Below are 26358 nucleotides of genomic sequence, written 5' to 3' on the forward strand. Positions count from 1 at the left end.
GGTCCATGCTCTGATTTCTTCACGACTTGATTTCGGGAATGCCTTACTTTACAATTTACCCAACACCCAGTTGTCTAAACTCCAAAAGCTCCAGAACGCTGCAGCACGTTTGGTCACCTTATCTAAAAAACATGTTCATATCACACCCATTCTGAAATCTCTTCATTGGTTAAAGGTTAACGATCGCATCATCTTCAAAATCCTTCTCCTTGTATTCCATGCAATTAATGGCTCTGCTCCACAGTACAATATTAATCTAATCAGCAAATATACTCCAGTCAGGTCCCTACGTTCATCAAACTCTGGTTCCCTAGTTATCCCTAAATCTGTTAAGACATGGGGGGTTCGGGCTTTTGCTCACGCTGGCCCTGTTGTCTGGAACGATCTTCCCCTAACAATCCGTGAATGCACGTCCATTGATACATTTAAACGTTACCTCAAGACTCGTCTATTCAATGCCTCTTACTCTTAATTGTTCCTGAATCTATTACTATTATATTTGTACTTTTCTCTTCCTTTCTTTCTTCTTTCACTGCGCCTTGGGCACTCTGCCGAGTGGATTTGGCGCATTAAAAATCACATATATTATTATATTATATCACTACCACCATATAACATTCACATGTACATGGATCGATTATCATTTGATTTCTAATGAAATATCTAATAACATTATGTCTGATTTCCAAGTAGGAGAATTTTCCACACACAGGATACACTTGATAAAGCTTGATAAATGCAAAGCTGGAAATAAAAAAAGATGTAAGCAGCGAAATGCTTTTTTATGGGTAAGAAACGAGAAAGAAATGATCCAACAACTGTTTAAAGTATTTTTACATTATAGCAACTTACTTTAGCAGAAAATGGCAACTCAGTGTGTATCACCCCCCCCCCCCCATCTTCTGCGATAATAATTATGATATCATGTCATCAATTATTTTCAGCGGAATATATAGAGTCTTACCGAAGTGCAGAAAGCGATCTCTCCTGATCGGTACTGCTGGAGGTAACACCAATGTATCCCCGACTTCTCAATCTTGTAATCATTCACAAGGTTTCGGATGTGCATTAGTTCATTTGTATACTCGTCAATGCTCACCAAACCTTCATCCTCCTCCACCTTGGCTATCAGGATTGTATTCCATTGAGATACAGCAGCGAAAGGGAGACTACCCGGTTCCGTTAATTCATGTTGTACAGCACCCTGTTTGTCTATCAATCTGATAGCATCATCTGATGAAATGATAAGAGAACCATGGTAACTAGTGATTTGATTTGTTCTGTACCCGTTGCATGGTATCTCCCTGACTGCTTGCCCACCTGCTGTTGAAAATACCTGGATCTTCATGGCATCCCAGTAGCTTACATAGATCTGATCATCACCATCAACAGTGAGATCAGAATACCCACCTTCATCTTCACTTAGAGTCTTAAACATTACATTCAATTGTGTGTACTCTGGTGTGTACAGTGTGATGTTGTTTGAAGTATCCATCACAACACATCGACCATCAGAAAGGAACCCTACCCCATCACTGTTAACATCCTTCAAAACTGTCTGCTGAAGCTGACCATCAGGAGAGAAGATGGAGATGCCACCTGTATTACATCCTACTACCATCCTACCGTCTGGTGTACTAACCATGGCATTCATGGCATTCATGCTATCTTGAGCTGGCATAGCAACGTTCTTTACATTATCAATATTATAAGTAGGCAAAGAAACGTCCTTTTCATCCAAGGTTTTATTAGTGGGTAAGGCGACGTTTGTTTCAACTACATTAACAATCTTTCCAAGGCCTAGCTTATCCACTCCAACATTTCTCTTGAACTTGACACTTTTCCCCTTTATGCCCGATTTCTTCGGCTGCTCGTAGTCAGGATCCTTTTGATCAAAGACCTCTCGTAACTCTTCACACAGAGTGTCGTGTGCAGCCAAAGTATCCATATCTAATGGAATCTTTATTTTGTTAGTTACCATTTCAGCCATGGTCGTCAGCTGATTGATGTACTTCTTAGCCGTGGTCTTCATGCTTTCCAGTTCTTTCTCTGCTCCTTCAGTCGTTTCCTTGACTTCTCTTAGCAGGCTTTCTCTCTGCTCTGTCAACTGCCGGACCGCATCATCATATGCTTTGTTGATGTCACTTGTGCACTTTTTCTTGGCATTGTCAACACTCTTGGTCTGTTCATCTATGAAATCAATGTACTTCTGAAAGCATGATTGTTTCTTGTCCACCTTTGATTTAAGTTCTTCGATACCCTTCATGTGTTTGTCCTCGTAAGCTGCTCCCTCGATGACCTTGTGTCCTTCGTCTTTATGTTCCATAACAACACACCTGAAGCATGTGAATCTCCTGCAGCTGGAACAGAAGCAACCCTCATCTTCTATTGGATGTTTCCTGCATTTCCGATATTTACGGACTGAAACCCTTCCTGATGAGATCTCAATCATGGCAATGACGTCATGGCCGATGAAGCCTTCCCATTGAGAGTGCGTATTAAGACAAGAGGTGCAAAGATACTTGCCACAGTCTTGACAGTAGACAGCAGCATGGGGCTTGTCATCGGATTTACAATTTGTGCAAATCTGAGGATGGCCCTTCATATCCTCTATCAGACTCTTCAAAGCAAGATTTACCTGTAGTTTGCCGACATCTTGGTTTTGGACCTGGGTCACAGCTCTGCAGACAGGGCATCGGATCTGGCAGTTACCATGGCACTCTAAGAGGTTGTCCAGGCAAGTCTTGCAGAAAGTGTGAGAACAAGACAGGATCTTGGGATCGTTGAAGGTAGAAAGACATACTGGACACTCTGTACTCTGGGAGATGACAGTCTTTAATGCTTCAGCCATGGTTGGGTTCATAGAAGACTGAAAAATAATTATTACAAAAAAAACGAAGAATAATAAACACGCAAGGACCATAGAATCTGCCATTTGACTTGCATCACTGAGTAATAAAAGGATCACGTTGGGTTTTAGAATAGGGAAAGGAAGGGGAGGAGGAAGGGGAAATTGGGAATGATAAAATGAGGGGGAGAGGAGAAAGGAGAATGGGAAGAGGAGCTTGGTAAGATGAGAATAAATTGGGATGGTGAAAGGAAAGGAGTGAAAAGAAAAGAAGAGTATTAGGAATTAAATTGCTTTAAAAAGAGTATTATTTTATAAGTTTATTTTCAATTAGTCTAATGCCATTTCGTCCAATTACCAAACTCCTTTACTATCATTTGGTCTAACATAGGCTAATCCACTATCCACATGGTCTAATTGCAATTTCTTTCACTCACCAGTTTATATAATAACCAGTTGGGCTAATAGCAATTAAGTCTAAAATCTGGTCTAACTGGAATTAGTGTTAATTGGACAAAATAAATAAAAATGAAATGGATATTTATTTAGACCAACTGGTTATGAGACGAAATGATAATAGACGAACCGGCGATTAGACGAAGTGATGATTGTACCAAATGGTTTTTAGACGAAATTTTTTTTTCTTACGTTTTTATTGGGTTTTCATAATTTTGTATATTAAACAAATCACATAGAATTGATACTAGTAATTTAAAATAAAACAGAATAAACAAATAAGAAAAGAAAAACAGGCAGCATACACATTATTAGTTTACATTAGAAGAAATACAGCTTATCAACAGATAATACTTAATAAACATGTAGTAAAAACAGTCACTTTGTCTCTTCTCTGTATTCCTCATCCCCTATAGTATAGTAAAGTCAAGAACAGAGGAATACAATCATTTGATTCACCTATTATTAAAGATTAACAAATTCCATCTTAAAAAGGCATATTAAGTTTTCTTCAGTTGCAAAAATTGATGTTGATGGACCGAATGGCATTAGACTAAATTAAGGTAGACCATGTGGTGAGTGGAAGAGTTGGCATTAGACGAATAGGCAATTTACCTTTTCATTTTCCACATTACTTCCGGGTTGGACAATAAGTCTGATCACCCCTAAAACAACGATCTTTATATATATAATTTAATTGTTTCGATCCTGTATGTTCGAAGATGGTGATGTTACAATTTCTCACTGGTAACAATCGCTTATTATTAAAGAAAAAATGGCAATCCAATGATATTAAAGATATAATCATTAAACAAGCCATATCAATCAGAGTGTGATTTCAAATTCGACACGTTTCTGATACATATCATGGCAATTTAATGTGTAAAATATATACAGAATATCATTTGAAAATACATGAATTATGCAATATACTTACGTCAAACTGCTTATGTCCATTATAAACGATATGTTTCTAAGTTTGATCGAAGCAATAATATTATACGGGGTCTAATAGCAGCAGTATTAGATATTTGGGCTACATCAATTCACAATGGTGGTGCTTACTGAATCGTGTGCAAATTTACAGTTGTTTACGAATTCTAGTTCAATATCAAACTATTTTTAGTGATTGGGAATTCCCAGTAACCTTTGACATGTTTCAAATGTGCACTCATGTACTTCAATTCAGCGTAACGGTTGATTCACGGGTTTTTTTTTTACCTGATTGAAAATAATCGAAATGTTTGTTGTATATTATTGACTTGTTCAGAGAGAAAAATGAAAATAACGAAGAAAAAAAAGATGGGAGAAAATAAAGAAATAAAGAAAGAAATGGTAGGAAGGAAAGTAGGAAATAATGAAATAAATGGTAGAAAGGATAAGGGGGTTCGGTGTAAAAGTGGCAGAGATAAAAATGACAGAGGTATCCAGTCTTAAACCCCTCATGTCGAAAATTCCAAAAGCACCTCCATGTACATTAGATTAAATAAGAAACGTTCTGAAAAGAAAATAAAAAAATTATAATGTTGAACTAATTGAAAGGGTATTTAAAATCATACATGTACTTAAGATCTTCTGCAACAAATTAATAACACTTGAGTTGGTATTTTCTTATTTTTTTCCTGGACTTACACTCTTGTGTCACATCGCTCTTCTAATATTCAAATTTTGTACTTAATTTGTACTTAATTCATTAAAGGGGAAATTCACTTTGACATAAAGTTTATTGTAAAAATAACAGAAAATGATTAAAATGATACTGATAAGGCTTTTAGGGAATCCATCAAATCTGGGGATTCTGAATACATTTCATTTTTATCATAAAAGTCAATGCCAAAGTTAATATTTTTATTATTATTTTGGCCTATAGGACCTAGGCATTCTAGGCCTAAGGACATTTTTTGATGATGATGATGACTATCTTCCTAGTCCTAAGCGCGATATGAATCTTGTCGATATTCCTTTTTGAAAAAGGGACAATTTAGTTATAAGGAATTTCTGAAAATTTTATGATCATATTTATTAATGTAATAAGCCTAATGATTGCGTAATTGAGTTGATATTTCAACAATTAATGAGAGAGCAAATCGCGAGACGAAATTTTTTATAAACTGTCATAAAAGGGGGATTTTAGGTAGTTTGTCATTATCTTATGGAAACACAGACAATAAGTAGGTCTACTTGGCAAATCACATAATGCGAGCGCAAAGTACAAAAAGCTTCAAATGATATTCACACCATAAAACGGACATATTTTACAGAGCACTTAAAAAATCAATTTGTAAATCAAATAAAATAATGGAAGTTCGATGTCCGAGCTGAAATATGTTTTGTATATTGACTTCAAAACTTGATATTTTAAGCTACATATCAGCCTCTTGAGCAAGATATGTATCTAGTCGAACAAGCTATGCGAGCGCAAAGCGCGACAGGAAATTTAATAAAGTGACATGAAGTATTTTTTTTTATCATTTTCCATTCCAAGTCTTTCCCTGACCTTATTATTCCCTCGTCTCTGTCTCTTTTTTCCTTTTCTGTTTTCGTTCTTTCACCTTCTCTTTCTTTTGCTCTTTCTCCCCCCTTTTTCAGTTTTTTGGCCGGGGTCAGCCAATAGCGGGGGGGGGGGCGCCCCTTGGATCTGCCTACGCCATATACTTATCATATTAATATCTATTCGGATCCACTATCATGTTCAAATGTGGAAAGTGTCTTTTATTACAGAACGTTTTTTTTCTGTTATAAAAGTGTAGGCCTATGCAAGTGTTTCGAAGAAATCCCAGAATTGAATATTTCAGCGTGTAAACGGTAGTGCACATTAGTTTGGTATGTATGTGATGAAGTGCGGTTCTACTACGAACTGGCCAAGATAAATCCTTTTATCACTCACTAATTGAAATCATCATATCAACGATAAAGTATAGACCTAAAATTATGAAAAAAAATCCAAATAATATCTAATCAATTCATAATACTCATTTCGACGATAGGGGTCCATTCAAGGTCAATGATTATGACTAATATTAACCGGAAAGGCTCTGTTTTTTCCTTGTTGATGTAGCATGTCATGATCTTTACCTCATGTTTGCCTCTGTCATGTTTACCTCTGCCAGTTTTACTTCTGCCATTATTACCTCTGCCATTTTTACCTCTGCCATTATTACCTCTGCCATTCTTACGTCTGCCATTTTTTACCTGGCACCAAAAAGGGAACATAAAAAGAAAAAAAGGAAATATAAAGAACATACAGAAAGGAAGAAAAAAAGGAAAGATTGAATGAAAGAAAGGAAGGTAGAAAGAAAGAATAAAATAAAAAGGAAGGAATGGATAAAATGAATAAATAAAGAAAGAAAGAAAGACAGAAAGAAAGAAAGAAAGAAAGAAAGAAGGAAAGAAAGAAAGAAAGAAAGAAAGAAAGAAAGAAAGAAAGAAAGAAAGAAAGAAAAAGAAAGGAAGGAAGAAAGAAATAAAGGAAGAAAGAATCAAAGCAAGAAAGAAATGAATAAACAAAGGAGGAAAGAAAGGAAGAAAGAAAGAAAGAAAAAAAAAAAAAAAAAAAAAAAAAAAAAAGAAAGAAAGAAAGAAAAAGAAAGGAAGGAAGAAAGAAATAAAGGAAGAAAGAATCAAAGCAAGAAAGAAATGAATAAACAAAGGAAGAAAGAAAGGAAGAAAGAAAGAAAGAAAGAAAGAATTTAGAGAAGATGAAAAGAAGAAAAGGCAGGAAAAATTAGAATATGAAAAAGGAAAAAACAAAGTAGACATCGATAAAGAAACGAAGGCCCGAAAAGAAGAAACAAATAAGAAAAACAAGTGGAATGCCTCTGGCCGTCTCACCTGCATCACGTGATTCAATATAGCAGCACTGCTGATTTTGAAAACTACTATAACTCGCACAAGATGTTCAGTGATACTTGGTTACCCTTATTTCCACGTTTTATGAACTAGACCAATACACTTATAGAGATATGATGGCAATTCAACAAATACCCCCAACGTGGCCAAAGTTCTTTGACCTTACATGACCTTTGACCTTGATCATGTGACCTGAAACTCGCACAGGATGTTCAGTGATACTTGATTACTATTATGTCCAAGTTTTATGAACTAGACCAACACACTTTCAAATTTATGGCTGTAATTCAACAAATACCCCAATTTGGCCAAAGTTCATTGACCCTAAATGACCTTTGACCTTGATCATGTGACCTGAAACTTGCACAGGATGTTTAGTAATACTTGATTACTATTATGTCCAAGTTTCATGAATCAGATCCATAAACTTTCAAAGTTATGATGGTAATTCAACAGATACCCCCAATTCGGCCAAAGTTCATTGACCCTAAATGACCTTTGACCTTGGTCATGTGATGTGAAACTCATGCAGGATGTTCAGTGATACTTGATTAACCTTATGTATAAGTTTCATGAACTAGGTCCATATATTTTCTAAGTTATGATGACATTTCAAAAACTTAACCTTAGGTTAAGATTTTGATGTTGATTCCCCCAACATGGTCTAAGTTCATTGACCCTAAATGACCTTTGACCTTGGTCATGTGACATGAAACTCAGGCAGGATGTTCAGTAATACTTGATTAACCTTATGGCCAAGTTTCATGAACTAGGTCCATATACTTTCTAGGTTATGCTGTCATTTCAAAAACTTAACCTCAGGTTAAGATTTGGTGTTGACGCCGCCGCCGCCGTCGCCGCCGCCGCCGCCGCCGCCGTCGCCGCCGCCGTCGGAAAAGCGGCGCCTATAGTCTCACTCTGCTATGCAGGTGAGACAAAAAAGCGAGAAGAGAAAGGAACAAAAGATCAAAGTAAGAAAAACGTGATAGTAAAAAAAGGAAAGTGAGAGATAAAAGGAGACCAGAGGAAAACAATAGGCAAAATATGGAGGAAGAATATAAGAAAGGAGAAGAAAAGAAAAGAGAAATGTAAAAAAAACAGAAATTGATCTTACTTGGCTGGAAACTAATCCTGATTTGATATTTCGTCTTTTCAAGGTGATATTATCAGGGGCGAATCCCGGGAATTTTTGAAATGGGGGGGGGGGGGCGTAACACGCACCACAGGTACGTCCTGTTGGGGGATCTAGCTGGGGGCCCTCCCAAAGAAAATTTTGTTAAAATTAAACCCCTCATCGTACACACTAAAAAAGGTTTACACAATATTGGGTAAATTGGGAACATGCATGCTGGTTGGGTAAAAAGATTTTACGCAATGTTGCGTTGAAATAGCCCAATATGGGGTTAAACAAAATACCCAGCAAACATGCATGTTCCCTTTTTACTCAATATTGGGTAAGATTTTACTCAGTGTTTTTAGAGTGTTTGCGATTTCAGCGTTTCTGACGTTATTCTCTCTATGTGAAAAATTATCGATTTCGTGAAGTAAAAATCGTTTTTATGACGTAAAGTTGACGCTAGGGGCTTGATGACTGAAATAGAAAAGTAAGATTGTGGTACGCATTAATTAATGTAGATATAGTAGAGTAGGCGTGACTTATCAAGTCTTCCTCTTGACATTCATGCATGATGTCAACCAATGAAATATTCCAATGCAATAAATACAATATAGACATGTCATATATAATGTCACTAATTCTAAAAAAATACGTTTTTTAGTGATGAGTAAGTTGTGTTTTTATATCAGCTAAAACGTGTCCGGTAGCGTGGTTTGCGTTCATGTTAACCAATGGAATGCGGTGCCAGTGAAAGTAGGGCTGTGGGGTCGGGCCGGCCGTTACGAGGTCGTAAATTAAACATTGGTATGATACCTCATTCTTTCTGTTTTAAACATTTCTCTCTACTTAAAAAGGGCACCTGTTTCTGTAGGTTGCCCCCAAATAGGGGGCTGGTGCTGGATGGGCCCCTTCCCCTTGGATCCGCCCCTGATCAACTGATGACTACAACATACTTTAAAGTTCTTAAAGGGGTGATACTCCAGGATTGAAATACAATGATTAGTAAGTAAATTAGACAAAAGAACATACTGAAAATCTTATCAAAAACGTACAAGGAAATACAATGTTATGACATTTTAAAGTCTTTGGTATTTCGGTAAAACCGTTTATTTATGCATGTCGTCTTGTGCAATGACCAAGCCCATGACATCACCTTTCCGAATTTGTGTTTTTTTTTTCTCAATATATGATATCTTTTATGTTTTAATCCAAGAATGTTAAAAATTAGATTGAATCCTGATTTAGGTTTATTTTGTAAGATAGCCAGGGTGGTAGTAGTAAGAATAGTAAGTGGATGGAGATGAGTAACAAACAAGGAGAAAACAAAGTAAAGACTGAAGAGGGAAAGATGAATAGGAGGGAAGAGGTAAAACACGAAGGGATTATGTAAAAAAAAAGACAAAAATAACTGAGAAAAGGGCAAGAAATAGAAACTAAAGAGAGAGAGAGAAAGATGATATAAAAGAAGGAAAACAAAGTAAAGCAAATCAAACTATATTTGTAAGAAGAAATGCCATTTGACATGTTGGATTGGAGAAAGACGAGATAGCAAATGTGGCGTTCCTCCTCTCTGGCGCGCCTGATTAGGGCATTCTCGCTATCACTTCACAGACGCTTTCTATAACACAGATAATCTTTTGAACATAGCTATTCATAACAAAACAGTCTTTGTCGAAAATCGGTGAATCAAATCAGCAGTGTCGTCCTAGACTATATATAAAGGCAAACGACACATAAGTTATAGTTCATCTGGTCTGAGTCTTAAGACGATGTAGGCCTACTGTCACGGTCCACTAACTTTCGACAATGACCTCTAGTCTGTCCATTGCAATTTGACAGGCATTTTCAATAGATTAGCAACGTTCCAGAGAGCGTTTCCTCCTTTCCATACAGTAGATCAGGTAATCGCAGATATCGGAGATGCCAAGTATTGCACTAAAATTTACTTGTCAAAAGGATATTGGCAGATATATGTGGTCGAGGAGGACCATGGGAAAACGGCGTTTGTAACTCCTGATGGCCATTATGAGTTCTTGGTACTTCCCTTTGGTATGGTTAACGCCCCTGCTGTGTTTACCAGAATGATGAGGAAGGTGTTAGATGAACTCCCTCAAGCCCTTCATTATATAGATGTCATCCTCATCTATAGTTCGTCATGTGAAGAGCATCTGGAAGATGTAAGGAGAGTCCTATCACGATTAAGGGAAAGTCATCTCACTGCTCGACCGAGCGAGTGTCATGCTGCATGTAGCTCAGTAGAATTTCTTGGACACATCGTGGGACAAGGTGAAGTGAAACCTACGCCAGAGAAGATCAAGCAAGTGTTGTCGTCATCCCGACCGACAACAAAGAAGGAGGTAAGGTCATTTCTTGGTCTAGTGGGGTACTACCGGAAATTTATTCCAAATATGGCCACTGTTGCCGCCCCTCTATCCGATCTCACGAAGAAAAATAGTGCTACGAAAGTAAAGTGGGAGAAAGCGCATGAACACGCTTTCCGAACACTTAAGAGCAGGCTGAGTCATTTTACTGTACTAAGATTACGGACATCGATAGCGAGTTCGTTGTGCGCACGGATGCATGTCGGCATCGGCGCCGTGTTGATGCAAGCTCATGAAGGGAAACTGTTTCCATTTGTTTTGCCAGTCGTAAGTTACTTGATCGCGAACACTTGTATCCGATAGTATAGAGCGCGGGTGTCTTGCCTTAGCGTGGGCTGTTAAGAAGTTTGCCTACTTCTTACATGGGAGGAAATTCACGTTGCAGATGGACCACTTTCCTTTGGCATACTTGTCGCAAGCGAGATTGAAAAATCCCATAGTTTTACGGTGGGCATTGGCATTATTATACAAATAATGAATGTTTATGAGTGCAATGGACAGAATACTTCATGAGGTGAAAGATGAAATGATCCATTCAACGAGGCGTAGCCGAGTTGAATCGATCATTATTTCATCTTTCGCCGAATGAAGTATTCTGTCCATTGCACGAATAAAAAAACATTCATTATTTGGTTTATATGACACATAATTTTTTTTTTTTTCATGACAGATTTATGAATTTCGATTAAAGACATGCTCAAGCAGTGCGAGTTCGGTCTGTTGATTGTGACGTCATTACAACATGCGTATTTATTTGTCTATGAGCTGTTTCGGTGCGCGCGTGTAATGGACAAAATCGTATGGATCCAAAATTGCACGATTGATGACGTCATTGCAAAATGGGCTGAATGAACGATATCAAACAACCAATCAAATCGTAAGGATCTATCTAGGTGTCATATAAAGTCCTATAATTTCCATGTTGAGGTTATCAAGGGATCTGATAATGTGGGAACAGATTTTCTCAGTAGATGTCCCGAAGATTGAATGGTTCACAAAATTAGGTGAACTAACTTTTATAATTTGATAACATTGAAAATTTCTAAAGCAGTAACATCATTTTTAGGTTGGCGGTTATTTGTCAAGGTTGAGTGCATGAATTTTACTATTTAGAGCTTTTCTTAAAGACTGGACATTACGTCTAGGCGAAGCGCATATGTATATGCAAATTACTCGTAAAACTTTTGTTAGGCAAATGAACTACGCCCTAAAACCCGATCCGAAGGCGTCGTATATACTGTAGGCCTATTAATTTTGGTCATTATGTTTTATTGGTTTGGATGGAGCTGACATGATTTATTTCGATTTGTTTTTGCCTTAGGGGCAATATCAACTTCATAGTTTTTATTAATTTTGCTATAATTTTAGCAGACACATAATATGGATTTGTTTTATCGACGAGCTAATCATATTTTATGCTGCTATGTCAGGAAGGAGTTTTAGATGATTTCTATGATGTATTTCTTAACCCGCATACGTGGTAAGTCAAAATTACTTCCTACTAGGATATTTCAATAATCTTTGAAACTAAGACGGAAATATGCACGCAATAAGGTTTTAAGTTAATTGCAGATTATTTGAAAGTAATTTAATGTTGAATTTTGCAAATTAAAACAATTTAACAGATTTTCGACATAACGTCCGTTTAATGGGTTTGTTTACACACTATACCTGAACATGATTGCGTGTTTATCTATAAGGGATTGGCATAATTAATGTGTACTGTATTTGTAAGATTAAACGTATTTTTAAAGATTACTTAGTTTTGGATACTTTTGAAGTGAATTTCCATCAATCAAACATGGACACTTATTGACAACTAACTATGCAAAACTAATTAATGAATCAATTGCGTGATTAGATCAGTGTATTAGAAATGTGGTTCCATGTTTATTATTTATTGTAGGGTTTTTTTAGTACCGAGATTCTAAAGGCAGTGAGTACTGAGGGTGCTTACGGGAACTCCGGACGGGGCAGAAGTCTCGGGAATCGCCCTCCAGTGTGACGTCATAGTGATGAGTCATCGGTGTTCGAATTCTCCACTAATCGCGATACACTCGTCAGTTCTCTTCAATGGGCCCCAACGAAATGATAACAGCTAAGGACTTTATATTATTCGAATTGAAATATAATTATGAATTTATTCTTTGATGCTATGCCATATCATTCACAGATGTGAACGTGTTGAATTCAATTATAATAAAAGATATTTCATTTGATTTGTAATTCCAATCCATTTTCTATTTCGTGACTTGTTGTGTAAACAGTACATAGGCAATTATCTTTTCTCTAGAGTTGTTTGTCCTTTGCTTTTGCACTGGGTCTGTGACAAGTGCCTTGCCGGGAATCGAACCTCCGATCCTCTGATATCCATTCAAGTACCGCGCCTTAGACCACTCGGCCACGGCATCTCCACAAATTATTGTAGATAGATTATTTTTCAAGATTTCAATATGTATTAGAGTCACGTTGTAATTTCTTTATCATTTTATGTTTTTATTTATTCTCAATGACAGTTCTACAATAATTATCGTATAATTCTGTGGTAAAACTAGTTTCAAATCATTGTAGAATTTGCTTTTATGAGACTTAATTTTTTATTGTATACATGATTCGAATGAAGAAGAAATAATATAATAAAATAATAACATCCAGATTTACATTTTTGCTTCTTTTTTTATGTAAATCTTGCATTGCTATTTTTTGTAGCCCATATAAGCTTTCGATTTGTAGATGATTTTTCATATTCAGTTTTCGGTCCATTCGAGGTCTGTGCGGGGGGGGGGGGGGGGGGTGTAAGTCTTTTGCGATTTAGAGACATTTTTTTTCTCACTGAAAACTGATGGAAAAATGAAATTCATCGCCATAAAATTTAATCAAAATATACAGCCTTTTTTCTAAAAGGGTCAACAAAAATGTTTGATATGGAAGCTATTTTTTAAAAAATAATTTAAGCAACAACATTTTTGATAAATTTGACGATTTCGTAGTTTATTCTTCCTTCGGCATGTCCAAAATGTATTGCGCGCGGGTGAAATATTCATGTGTGTCCTTTTATAAGAACATGTATGACGGGATACCAGTGTTTCTACTTTGAACGGAATTCTGGGTAATCCGGATCATATTCAGGTAATTTTCGAGAAATGAAAGAAAAAAAATCTAGAAAATCCCAATTAAACTACAATAATTAAACGTAGCAACATTCAATATTTATGGTAAGGTCTATTTCTCAAGAATTATTCGCCTCTTACTTAGCTCAAGATTTTCTGCTCGCGTTCCGGGGTTGCATTTTGCAATCTTGGTGCTATTTTTTAAAAATGCATTAGACAAAAAAAGTTAAATTACCTCAGACAAATTGAGATTCAGTTTTGGGAAATTTGTTTTGATTCTGTGGAAACACTGCGGGACGCTACAGACATATTTTTGTCCTGAAATTTAAAATCCAATCCACGTGCGCTAAAATGAACTTGACAAAATATTGAAAAAGTTTTGCCATTTGATTGTCACGTAACTTTGATCACTGAATTGTAGATCTAACTCAATATCCAGTGCCTATTAGCTTTGAAATTACTTCGCCACCCCAGCATAAGATATGAAATAGATCGTGGAAAAAGAGACTAATTGATTGTGTAGGACAGGTATTCATAGTATGTCAAATATATATGAATATCTAAGAAATATTTTTGTAACATCAGTGGATTTTTTAATTCAATTCAATTATTTTATTTCATTTCCATTCAAAACATAATAAAAAGTAATAAATTGTGGCATATCTTTGTTTATTGAGTAGTAGATCTGACTCAATTTCAATTGCCTATAGGCTTTGAAATCATTTCGCCACTCCAGCATAAGATATGAAATAGATCGTGGAAAAAGAGACTAATTGATTGTGTAGGACAGGTATTCATAGTATGTCAAATATATATGAATATCTAAGAAATATTTTTGTAACATCAGTGGATTTTTAAATTCAATTCAATTATTTTATTTCATTTCCATTCAAAACATAATAAAAAGTAATAAATTGTGGCATATCTTTGTTTATTGAGTAGTAGATCTGACTCAATTTCAATTGCCTATAGGCTTTGAAATCATTTCGCCACCCCAGCATAAGATATGAAATAGATCGTGGAAAAAGAGACTAATTGATTGTGTAGGACAGGTATTCATAGTATGTCAAATATATATGAATATCTAAGAAATATTTTTGTAACATCAGTGGATTTTTAAATTCAATTCAATTATTTTATTTCATTTCCATTCAAAACATAATAAAAAGTAATAAATTGTGGCATATCTTTGTTTATTGAGTAGTAGATCTGACTCAATTTCAATTGCCTACAGCCTTTGTAATCATTTCGCCACCCCAGCAAAAGATAAGAGTATATCATGCAAAAAGTAATAAGTGAACAGTTTTAGACATCGATTAGTATATATCAAATATTAGTAAATATCTAATAAACATTTTTTATATCAGTGGATTTTTAATAAATCTAATATGAATGACTTACGGCAAATTTTCATTTACTTAACATTGACAACGAAAACATTGCCTATTAAATAATTGTTAAAATATATTTTGAAATTATTTTAACGACTAACTAATATATGCAATCGAGAAATTAAAAAATTGAATGATAATTTTGTAGAACTGTAATCGATCATATATATTTTTTTAAAGGTATTATTCATTACAGACCTATATCGCAGCTAAAAGTGATATTCCCGGGAGGGGGGAGCACTTCCATTGACGAGTGGATACCATGCGCGACCATGGGGTCTAAAAAAGCACCCTAAACACATATTTCCCATATTCTGAAAATGCACCCCTTAACAAGTATTGGCATGTAAAACCCTACCCTTAACAAGTATTGGAAACAAAACGATACTCTTGGCAAGTATTCCCTGAATTGAACCCCTAAACAAGTACAGCGATATTTCAATTGTTATGTCACAGACGTCGGTCGTAGGTTTTACCTTTACCTATTGGGTTTAAAACAGCCCCACCTCCCACACCTCGCGCAAATCGTACTCTAAGCACGTAATGTTGACTCTTCTGGCAAAAAGTACATCCTTTTTAAAACGTTTTAGTCTTAATTGTTTATATCCTCGCAAATTTGACCCTAAACACGTATCTTTCCTAGCAAAAATAGATGCCTTTTTTCATTATGTTAGTGTTTTTGACACCCTTATTACGTTACGTACGTAACGTGCCCTATCTTGAAAAAGACATCCTTTTTTCATGTTTTTTTTTTGGTCGCGCATGGTATCCACTCTTCAATGTAAGTGCCCCCGCCCGCCCCCCAGATGATATTCACAAATCGAAACTATATAAGCGCAAAGTAAAACAATGTAAGCTTCATGAATTATTTATTAACCGCTAGCTTAAGAAAACTTAATTCAGCTAGCGGATTTAAAAATAGGATTAAAAGGAAAGTAAACTGACCAACTCGTTAATTGTGTTGTCTTTCATTGACTGTGTGTTATTAATGAACAGTCGTGGAAACATACATTTTGACATTTAATCTTTAATAGGAATAAAGAGGATGAATCAGTATAGAATTTTATTTTCGTACAGAAATTCATTATTTTGAGAGGAATGGTGCCAGTTTTCCTACTTGGTGATATAATCATTGAGATAAAAATTCAGTTTTAAGACGACACTGCTCAGTATTATGGGTAATAAACCTGGCCTGATATGAATAGTTGAGGACTTGAGATGGGGCTATTAAGGCTTATGGTTAATATGATCTTTAATGTGCTTCAGAATGATGTATTATGGGTAATAAACCTGGCCTGATATGAGTAGTTGATGACTTGAGATGGGGCTATCAAGGCTTATGGTTAATATGATCTTTAATGTGTTTCTTTTAACGGTTTGAATAACGTGACGACTTTCTGTGTCAAAATGGTTGTGATTATATAAGTTCGTACGTAGATCGCTTATTTTCTGAATTTTAATCTGTATTAGAGACAAGTTACATTTAATTCATTATCATTTTATATTTTTCATTCTCAATGATAGATGTAAAACTGTATAAATCTGTGACAATGTTTGTTTCAAATGATTGTTGAATTTACTTTGTGAGACGCCGTTATTGAATATTTGATTTAAGAGAATGAAACAAAATCATGTTACAAAACAAATTAAATTCCATACTTACACACACTCTCTCTCTCTCCCTCTCTCTCTCTTTGATGTGTAATGCCTAAATCTTGCATTACTATTTTGTGTAGCCTATAAGTTTAGGATTTTTAAATGATTTGTCATTTTCACTTTTGGGTTCATTCGAGGTCTGTTATTGGCGGGGGGGGGGGGGGGATCTGTAAGCATTTTTGAGATTTTGGTTCCTAATTTGGAAATAAAATTTGTTGAACTTCTGAGGGAGACCAAACGAAAAATGAAAATGAACAATCGCCGCTAAAATCAATCAAAACTTTATACAGCCTATCTATTACAAAGGCTAACAAGAAATATAGAAAATAATATTGTCTTTATATTTTAATGCATGAACATTTTGTATAATTTGACGATTTCATTGTTTAAAGGAAACATAATTCATTTGTAACAAACAATATCATTTCATTAGGAAGTCCTTAAAATCAAGCTTAAATTGTCGCCATAATTATCATAGATCTAGTTCTGGTATATTGAAATAAACTTTATTTTGTGAAAACATAAAATCTTAGCTGAAAACCGATAATCTGATCACAAAAAGACTTATGTTGGACAGTGTACTAATATTTTTTTTGGGAAAATACCTGACATTTCATGGAATTCCGTGCTTATTTTGCTCATTTGTCAGCAATGACAACATTTTTACCTGAACCATTTGGCAGATATTTTTCATTCATACTTACAAACACCTGGGTTGTCATTTAATTGGATTCTGTTCGAACTCATTTTAAGATCGTTACCATAACTGGTATTTATTCTTTTATTCAATAATATCATAAAATCTATCTTTAAGCCTGTCTGAAATCTTCAAATGTGTCAATTATAAGAACATCTATGACGGGATACCAGTGTTTCTAGTTTTAAGGAAATTTTCTGAATTTTGGGTAATCCGGATCATTTTCAGGTAATTTTTGAGAAATGAAAAAAATCCAGAAAATCCCAATTAAACTACAATTAAACGTAGCAACATTCAATATTCATGTTAAGGCCTATTTCTCAAGAATTATGTGCTCTTACTTAGCACAAGATTTTCTGCCCGCGTTCCGGGGTTGCATTTTGCAATTTTGTTTCTATTTTTAAAAAGTGCATTCAACAAAAAAGGTTAAATTACTTCAGGCAAATTGAGATTCAGTTTTGGGAAATTTGTTTTGCTCTGTGGAAACACTGCGGGACGCTACAGACAGATTTTGTCTTGAATTTGAAATCCAATCCACGTGCGCTTAGTTGAAATTGACAAAGTCTTGAATTAGTTTTATCTCTTATTTGTAGCCTAACTTTAATTAATGATTTGTAGATCTAATTTAATATCCATTGCCTATGGGCTTTGAAATCATTTCGCCACCCCAGCAGAGGATAACAATTAGATTTTTTTTTTCTTTCAATAATTAGATCATGCAAAAAGTCACAATTTACATGAATTGAGCATATCAAATATGGTGTCAATTTCATATTAATATCTAATAAATGTTTTTATACCAGTTGATTTTTAAAACATCTGATATAAATTGCTTATGGCAAATGTTTTACTACGTAAAATCAACAACGGAAACATTGTTATTAAAAAAACTGTTAAACATCTTTTTGTATTATTTGAACGACCAGCAAATACATGCTATTGAGAAATTAAAGAAATTAAATGATATATGTGTACAATTGTAGTCGATCATATTTAATCGTTTTTAGGTCTATTTCATGACTGACCTAAAACAGAGCTAAAAGTGATATTCACAAATCAAAACCATGTGACTGTGTGTTATTAATGAACAGTCGTGGAAACGTTAATTTTGACATTTACTATTAGGAATAAAAAGGATGAATCAGTATAGAATTTTATTTTCGAACATAAATTAATTATTTTGAGAGGAAAGGTGCCAGTTTCCTACTTGGTGATATAATCATTGAGATAAGAATTCAATTTTAAGACGACACTGCTCAGTATTATGGGTAATAAACCTGGCCTGATATGAGTAGTTGAGGACTTGAGATGGGGCTATTAAGGCTTATGGTTAATATGTTCTTTAATGTGCTTCTTTTAACGGTTTGAATAACGTGACGACTTTCTGTGTCAAAATGGTTGTGATTAAATAAGTTCGTACGTAGATCGATTATTAACGTGACGACTTTCTTATTCAAGGGGGTTGCAATTACTTAATTTTTTTTTGCTTGTTTGTTTTATAAAGTTATATTTACTGTCTTCTCTCTAATCAAGTATGTCTCATAAAGCAAATTCTTCATCATTTGTAACAAGTATTATCACAGAATTGTACAACTATCATTGAGAATGAAAAATATAAAATGATAATAGTGATAATAATAGTCATTTATATAGCGCCATCTATCTAGAAATATTTTATTCCGAGGTGCACAAGAAAAAGAAATAATGAGAAAGTTTTGATGTGTGTCAAACTGTCAATAACTAATGGAGAAAATGTATTTTTTCTCTAATACAGATTGGAATTCATCAGAATCTGAAATGATAAGAAAGAAAAACAAAGATAACAGGTGGTAGTTTGTACGCAGATTCGTAGATAATTTTTTGTTTTAACTAGTCCACATGTTGGTCTATATCATACATATAGCATATTAATTTATTTGATTCACGATAAAAGAGCAATGTTGATAAAATGCCTTGCTCAAGGGCATAAGTGCCTTGCCGGGAATCGAACCTCCGATCTTCGGATCTCCATTCAAGTGCGGCGCCTTTGACCACTCGACCAAGGCACACAGTGGGCCAAAATGAGTTGAAAGTGCGCCAAAATTATATTCCGTGTTATATTTTTACTTTAACATGTTAATTTAGGGTAATGTTGGGCGTCGAATCGACTGAACACAATTTAAAGCCGATATGACGTCACTTTGATACCAAATTTTGATTGGCTACTTAAAACCCATCTGTGAAAAGACAAATTACGCTAAAGAATGTGCAGTAGGCCTATATAAACTTGATTGACCAGAGTGAATGTTGGTCTATGCTTTTCACATACCTTAAAGTGTGTATGAGATCCTGAAAATAATTTTATGGCATCAAAATGATCATTAGATCTTTGAAAATACGTAAAAATCCGAAAAATATTAACCGTGCTTTTATCAAGCGGTGTAGACTTGGGTAAAACGCAGAGTATATAACATCACAAATGTTTTGCTATGAGGAGGGTTTTTGGCTGAAATTATTTTACAAGTAGGCCTAAATGTTATCTCTGGAAGAGGGGCGGGTAGCCCTTATATGCGTTATCAACCATTACTTTGTTTGCATTATGCCCGGAATTCATGTCATTTTCATGGAATGGAAGGGGAATCGTCCTCGCCGTGCAAAAATGAACGACAATGTACACCCCACACGGTGCGCTGCGATGACTGCGCGGTATTAAAATGACCGTTTTTGAACAGGTTTTGGGGGCGTTGTGTCAAGTAAAATCGGCTCTAACATGAAAACGGGCAAAAACGGGCAGCTACACTTGGTATCGACTTAAAGCCTAGACATCTGGCAAAATGATGATGATAGAATTAAAACGGAAATCCACGGAAATCTAAACGTTTTTAATGTAAATGCAAAAAACATTGATTCTCCGCCTATTTCGAGGAATAATTATCCTATAAACCTCCTGAAATGTGTCTTTTATCCACTTTGAACCCTTTCTCACAAAATAATATATCAGGATTATGTTGGTGCCATTTCAGATTCCTACATGAAAAACCCCCTGTAAAATAGTTTGTTTTCAACTAAGTTGTAATATACGCGGCATTTCGCAAAACGTCACATTTTACGATTTGAGGTAGGAAATTAACAACCTTTATGCAAATTCCCGAATGAAATATTTTGCTGAAGTATTCTTCAAAGTTTTGTCTTTCAGCTGGGCATGACAAAAATTAAAAATCTGAAATTGCCTAAAATGACTTTTGACGCACTTTTGTTTCGCCCCGGCCCACAGTGCGGCACCTCCACAAATTAACGTAGATCGATTTTTTTTTTAAAGATTTCAATCTGTTTTTTTTTATTGTATACATGATTCGAAAGAAGACCAAGTCATGTAATACAACAAAATAAAATCCATTTTAACATTGTCTCTTCGTTTTTTAGTGTGTAAATATTGCAACATTGCATTGCTATTTTGTGTAGCCCATATAAGATTTCGATTTGTATATGATTTGTCATTTTCACTTTTCGTTCCGTTCGAGGTCTGTACGGGGGGTCTGTAAGTCTTTTTGAGATTCAAGTTCCTAATTTGGAGACATTTTTTTTTAAATTTCTCACTGAAAACTGATGGGTAAATAACATTCATAGCCATATAATTCAATCAAAATATACAGCCTTCTTCTATAAAAGGTCAATAAGAATATTTGATATGAGATTTAATGTTATCTTGATATTTTGAGCACGAACATTTTGGATAATTTTGACGAATTCGTAGTTTATTCTTCCTTAGGCATGTCCAAAATGTAATGCGCGCGGGTGAAATATTCACGTGTGTCCTTTTATAAGAAAATGTATGACGGGATACCAGTGTTTCTTCTTTGAAGGGAATTTTAGGTAATCCGGATCATTTTCAGGTAATTTTCAAGAAATGAAAGAAAAAATCCAGAAAATCCCAATGAAACTACAATTAAACGTAGCAACATTCAATATACATGTAAGGGCCTATTTCTCAAGGATTATTTGCTCAAGATTTTCTGCTCACGTTCCGGGGTTGCATTTTCCAATTTTGTTGCTATTTTTAAAAAGTGCATTCAACAAAAAAAGGTTAAACTACTTCACGCAAATTGAGATTCAGTTTGGGGAAATTTGTTTGGCTCTGTGGAAACACTGAGGGACGCTTCAGACAGATTTTTGTCTTGAAATTTGAAATCCAATCCACTTGCGCTTAATTGAACTTGACAAAGACTTGAAAAGGTTTTGCCATTTGATTGTAGCATAGCTTTAATTATTGATTTGTAAATAAAACTTAAAATTCATTGCCTTTGGACTTTGAAATAATTTCGCCATCACAGCAGAGGATAAAATTAATGCAAAAAGACACAATAACAAAATAATAGGTGTCAAACTTATATGAATATTTAATAAATATTTTTTATACCAGTGGATTTTTAAAACATCTGATATTAATAGCTTATGGCAAATGTCGCACTTACGTAAAAATCAACACCGGAAACATTGTTAATATAAAAATAGTTTAAACATTTTTTGTATTATTTTAACGACTAACAAATACATGCTATTGAGAAATTAAAGAAATTGAATGAAAATATTGTAAAATTGTAATCGATCATATTTAATCGTTTTTAGGTCTATTATTTCATTACTGACCTAAAACGGAGCTAAAAGTGATATTCACAAATCGAAACCATATAAGCGCAAAGTAAGACAATGTAAGCTTCATGAATTATTTATTAACCGCTTGCCTAAGAAAACTTAATTCAGCCAGCGGATTTAGAAATAGGATTTGAAGGAAAGTAAACTAACCAATCGTTAATTGTGTTGTCTTTCATTGACTGTGTGTTATTAATGAACAGTCGTGGAAACATAAATTTTGACATTTACTCTTAGGAATAAAATGGATGAATCATTATAGAATTTTGTTTTCGTGTTATGGTTAATATGATCTTTAATGTGCTTCTTTTAACGGGAATCGAACCTCCGATCCTCCGATCTCCTTTCAAGTGCCACGCCTTAGACCACTCGACCACGGCACCTCCACAAATTAACGTAGATCGATTATTTTTTATAGATTTCAATATGTATTAGAGTCATGTTATAATTTCTTTATCATTTTATGTTTTTCATTCTCAATGATAGTTTTACACTGATTATTGTACAGTTAGGTAGTAAACTTGTTTCAAATTATTGTAGAATTTGCTTGTATGATATTTTTTTATTGTATACATGATTCGAAAGAAGAAGAAATCATGTCATAAAATGATAAAATCCATATTTACATTCTCTCTTCGTTTTTAGTGTGTAAATATTGCATCGCTATTTTGTGTAGCCCATATAGGCTTTCGATTTGTATATGATTCATCATTTTCACTTTTCGCTCCGTTCGAGGTCTGTACGGAAGGGGGGGGGTCTGTAAGTCCTTTTGAGATTCAAGTTCCTAATTTAGAGACATTTTTTAAATTTCTCACTGAAAACTGATGGAAAAATAAAATTCATCGCCATAAAATTCAATCAAAATATACAACCTTTCTTCTAGAAATGTCAACAAGGATAGTTGATATGGAATTGAATGTTATCTTGATATTTTGAGCACGAACATTTTAGATAATTTTGACGAATTCGTAGTTAATTGTTCGTTAGGCATGTCCAATATGTATTGGATTTCAAATTTCAAAATTAGTGATTAGCTAATAAATATTTTTTTATATCAGTGGATTTCCAATACATCTGATAGAAATTGCTTACGGCAAATGTCGCACTTATGTAACATTAACAACGGAAACAATGCTAATTAAAATAATTGTTTAAATATCTTTTTACATTATTTGAACGACTAGGTAATACATGCGTTTGAGAAATTAAAGAAACTGAATATTTTCGTAAAATTAGAATCGATTATATTTAATTGTTTTTAGGTCTATTTCTGACATTACAAACCTAAAATGGAGCTAAAAGTGATATTCACAAATCGAAACCATATATTAAGCGCAAAGCAAAACAATGTAAGCTTCATGAATTATTTATTAACCGCTTGTCTAAGAAAACTTAATTTAATTAGCGGATTTAGAAATAGGATATGAAGTAAACTGACCAACTCGTTAATTGTGTTGTCTTTCATTGACTATGTGTTATTCATGAATGGTGAGGTTGGGCCGAGGTGGGTTAACCGAAGTCAGTACTTGTGAGATTTGGATACGCACTGTGTCTGATTGAGACCGAGTAAGATGTCTGAGGCTGGGTTCAATCTTCTGGATGAATTTTTTCGGTCAATTTGCTTAGGAGCCATAGCAAAATTAAGTCCCAATGAAAGGACCTGATGTTCATTCTCAGACAACTGACGTTGACAGAGGTTGACAACAGTTTTGCTAGGATGCAAGTTGTTACAAAGGCTAACAAGAATATTGGATATAGAAATTAATATTATTTTGATATTTTAATGCATGAACATTTTGTATAATTTTGACGAATTCATTGTTTAAAGGTAAAATACTTTATTTGCAACAAACAATATTATTTTATTAGGAAGTCCTTAAAATCAAGGTTAAATTGTCATCATAATTATCACAGATCTAGTTCTGGTACATTGAAATAAACTTTACTTTGTGAGAGCATGAAATGTTAGCTGAAAACCGATAATCTGATCACAAAAAGACTAATGTTGGACAGTGTACAAATATTTTTTGGGGAAAATACCTGACATTTAATGGAATTCCGTGCTTATTTTGCTCATTTTTCAGCAATGACACAATTTTTACCTGAACCATTTGGCAGATATTTTTCATTCATACTTACAAACATCGGGTTGTCATTTAATTGGATTCTGTTCGAACTCATTTTAAGATCGTTACCATAACTGGTATTAATTTTTATTCAATAATATCATAAAATCTACCTTTACGTCTGTCCGGAATCTTCAAATGTGTCATTTTATAAGAACATGTATGACGGCATACCAGTGTTTTTACTTGGAAGGGAATTCTGGGTAATCCGGATCCTTTTCAGGTAAATTGAGATTCAGTTTGGGGAAATTTGTTTTGGCTCTGTGGAGATACTGCGGTACGCAATCCAATCCACGTGCGCTTAATTGAACTTGACAAAGACTTAATTCAATTTTGTTAATTGATTGTGGCATAACTTTGATTATTGAATGGTAGATCTAACTCAATATCAATTGCCTATGGGCTTTGAAATCATTTCGCCACCCCAGCTAAAGATCAGAGTAGATCGTACAAAAAGATACATTTTACAAATATTGAACTATCATTGAACACGTCAAATATATATATATATATCTAATAATTTTTTTTTTATATCAGTGGATTTTTAATACATCTAATATGAATGACTTACGGCAAATTCTTATTTACCTAACATTGACAACGAAAACATTGCTTATTAAATAATTGTTTGAATATCTTTTAAATTATTTTAACGACTAACTAATATATGCGATTGAGAAATTATACAAAATTGAATGATAATTTTTTAGAATTGTAATCGATCATATTTAATAATTTTTAAAAAGGTCTTAATCATTACAGACCTAATACCCCCATCTCACTAGATGGCGATTCCACTGCGATCGTCAAAAATCGACAAAGCGTGGTATAACGTAGCTTGATCGTGCCTTGATCCTTTCAATCTTCTCCGTCGTACCTTGATCTTTTCTGAAGCGGCAAGGATCGCCACCATCTTTATGGTCGCCACAAAATTTTGAACATGTTCAAAATTTACGTAGCGAGATCGCGGAGGTGCTAAAACGCATCACAAACGAGTCATGAGCGTATTGCAAACGACATATTCGTAGCTGTAACGGAGCCCCAACGCATAAAGCGTAGTATAAGCGCATTAAAAGCGGCACCGATCGCCTGTGGTTTTCAGGCCCGTTCCCAAGACAATTCTGCTACGCTGCTTCCGTTTACAAGGCCTTGCGCTCGACACGCTTCACACAGCTTCCACCACGACGCTTCCTTCTTTGGGTGGCATGTGGCACACGTTCTCAGCCCGCTACAGGCGTTCGCGTTGCGCTTTTGCTGCGCCGCTGATGACTGGGCAGCGATTGCGCAACAACCGTCCGCGCTGCTATAAAACGCCGTGCCGATGGTGGCGGATTATCATATTTGCAACAGATTACGAGGCGATACCACGGCGTTTTCAAACATACCTCCCAGAAAAAGGACCAGAAAAGGGAAAGCTGCCCAAGCTACCACTCTTAGGCCGGCGGTCGAAGAGGAAGATCAAGGGGTTATGGTGGTGGTAGAGGAGGAGGAGGTACAGGAGGAAGAGGAGGGGGTACAGGAGGAGGATGAAAATCTTACTGCTGAGCCAGCTGGAAAGAGAAAAAAGACGCTCACATGTCTTGATGACAAAATGGGTTACCTCTGCAGAAATAAATAAATTGATTATGTTTTGAAAATAAATTAAATTCTAACCACAGTGACAGTAGACAACATCAAATTTTGTTAATGATTCGATCACTAATGTATTGATTGGGAAAGGCAATCTTTAGGGAGATTCTGGCATTGTGCCCCCCTCCCCCTCCTTTTTTATGAGTGCTCTCACATCAGTAGACTACTTCTTGTCAGCAAATTTGAAAGGAATTTACCAAATATTTTTGAGTGACAAACTTTGTGGAAAAAAATAAACAGAATATCAAAGATTTTTATGCTCTTTTATGAAATTCTGGATGCATCCCTCATATCAACTATTAGGCTCATCGACATCTTTTGAATGAAATTTTAAAAATATTGTATATTATGACTTAGGTGACAGCCAGGATCGAACCCTGTATCTTTTTGGCCTCCTCCTTCTCATGTCCTCGCATTCAACTTTTAACTGATGTTCTTTTAGAATGCCAAGATGTATAAGTCCAACCAA

At 34.9% G+C, this 26358-nt stretch overlaps 1 protein-coding gene across 1 annotated transcript; it reads right to left on the reverse strand.

Annotated features, from left to right (window-relative positions):
* Positions 1–940: 940 nt before the first annotated feature.
* LOC129268617 (E3 ubiquitin-protein ligase TRIM45-like) lies at positions 941–2851 on the reverse strand. The gene is made up of 2 exons (XM_064104436.1): positions 1749–2851; positions 941–1661 (listed from the first exon to the last, which is right to left on the reverse strand). The coding sequence occupies exons 1-2, from the start codon at positions 2849–2851 to the stop codon at positions 941–943; spliced, it is 1824 nt and encodes a 607-aa protein (XP_063960506.1).
* Between the last annotated feature and the right edge of the window lie 23507 nt (positions 2852–26358).

The sequence above is a fragment of the Lytechinus pictus genome, chromosome 9 (assembly GCF_037042905.1).
Source record: "Lytechinus pictus isolate F3 Inbred chromosome 9, Lp3.0, whole genome shotgun sequence".
In the NCBI taxonomy this organism is placed as follows: domain Eukaryota; kingdom Metazoa; phylum Echinodermata; class Echinoidea; order Temnopleuroida; family Toxopneustidae; genus Lytechinus; species Lytechinus pictus.

Coding starts and splice junctions, on each gene's coding strand:
- LOC129268617 (XM_064104436.1), bottom strand. CDS start 2,851: ATGGCTGAAGCATTAAAGACTGTCATCTCCCAGAGTACAGAGTGTCCA. Junction 1,662..1,748: donor AACGTCGCCTTACCCACTAA/TAAAACCTTGGA, acceptor TCAAGATAGCAT/GAATGCCATGAATGCCATGG.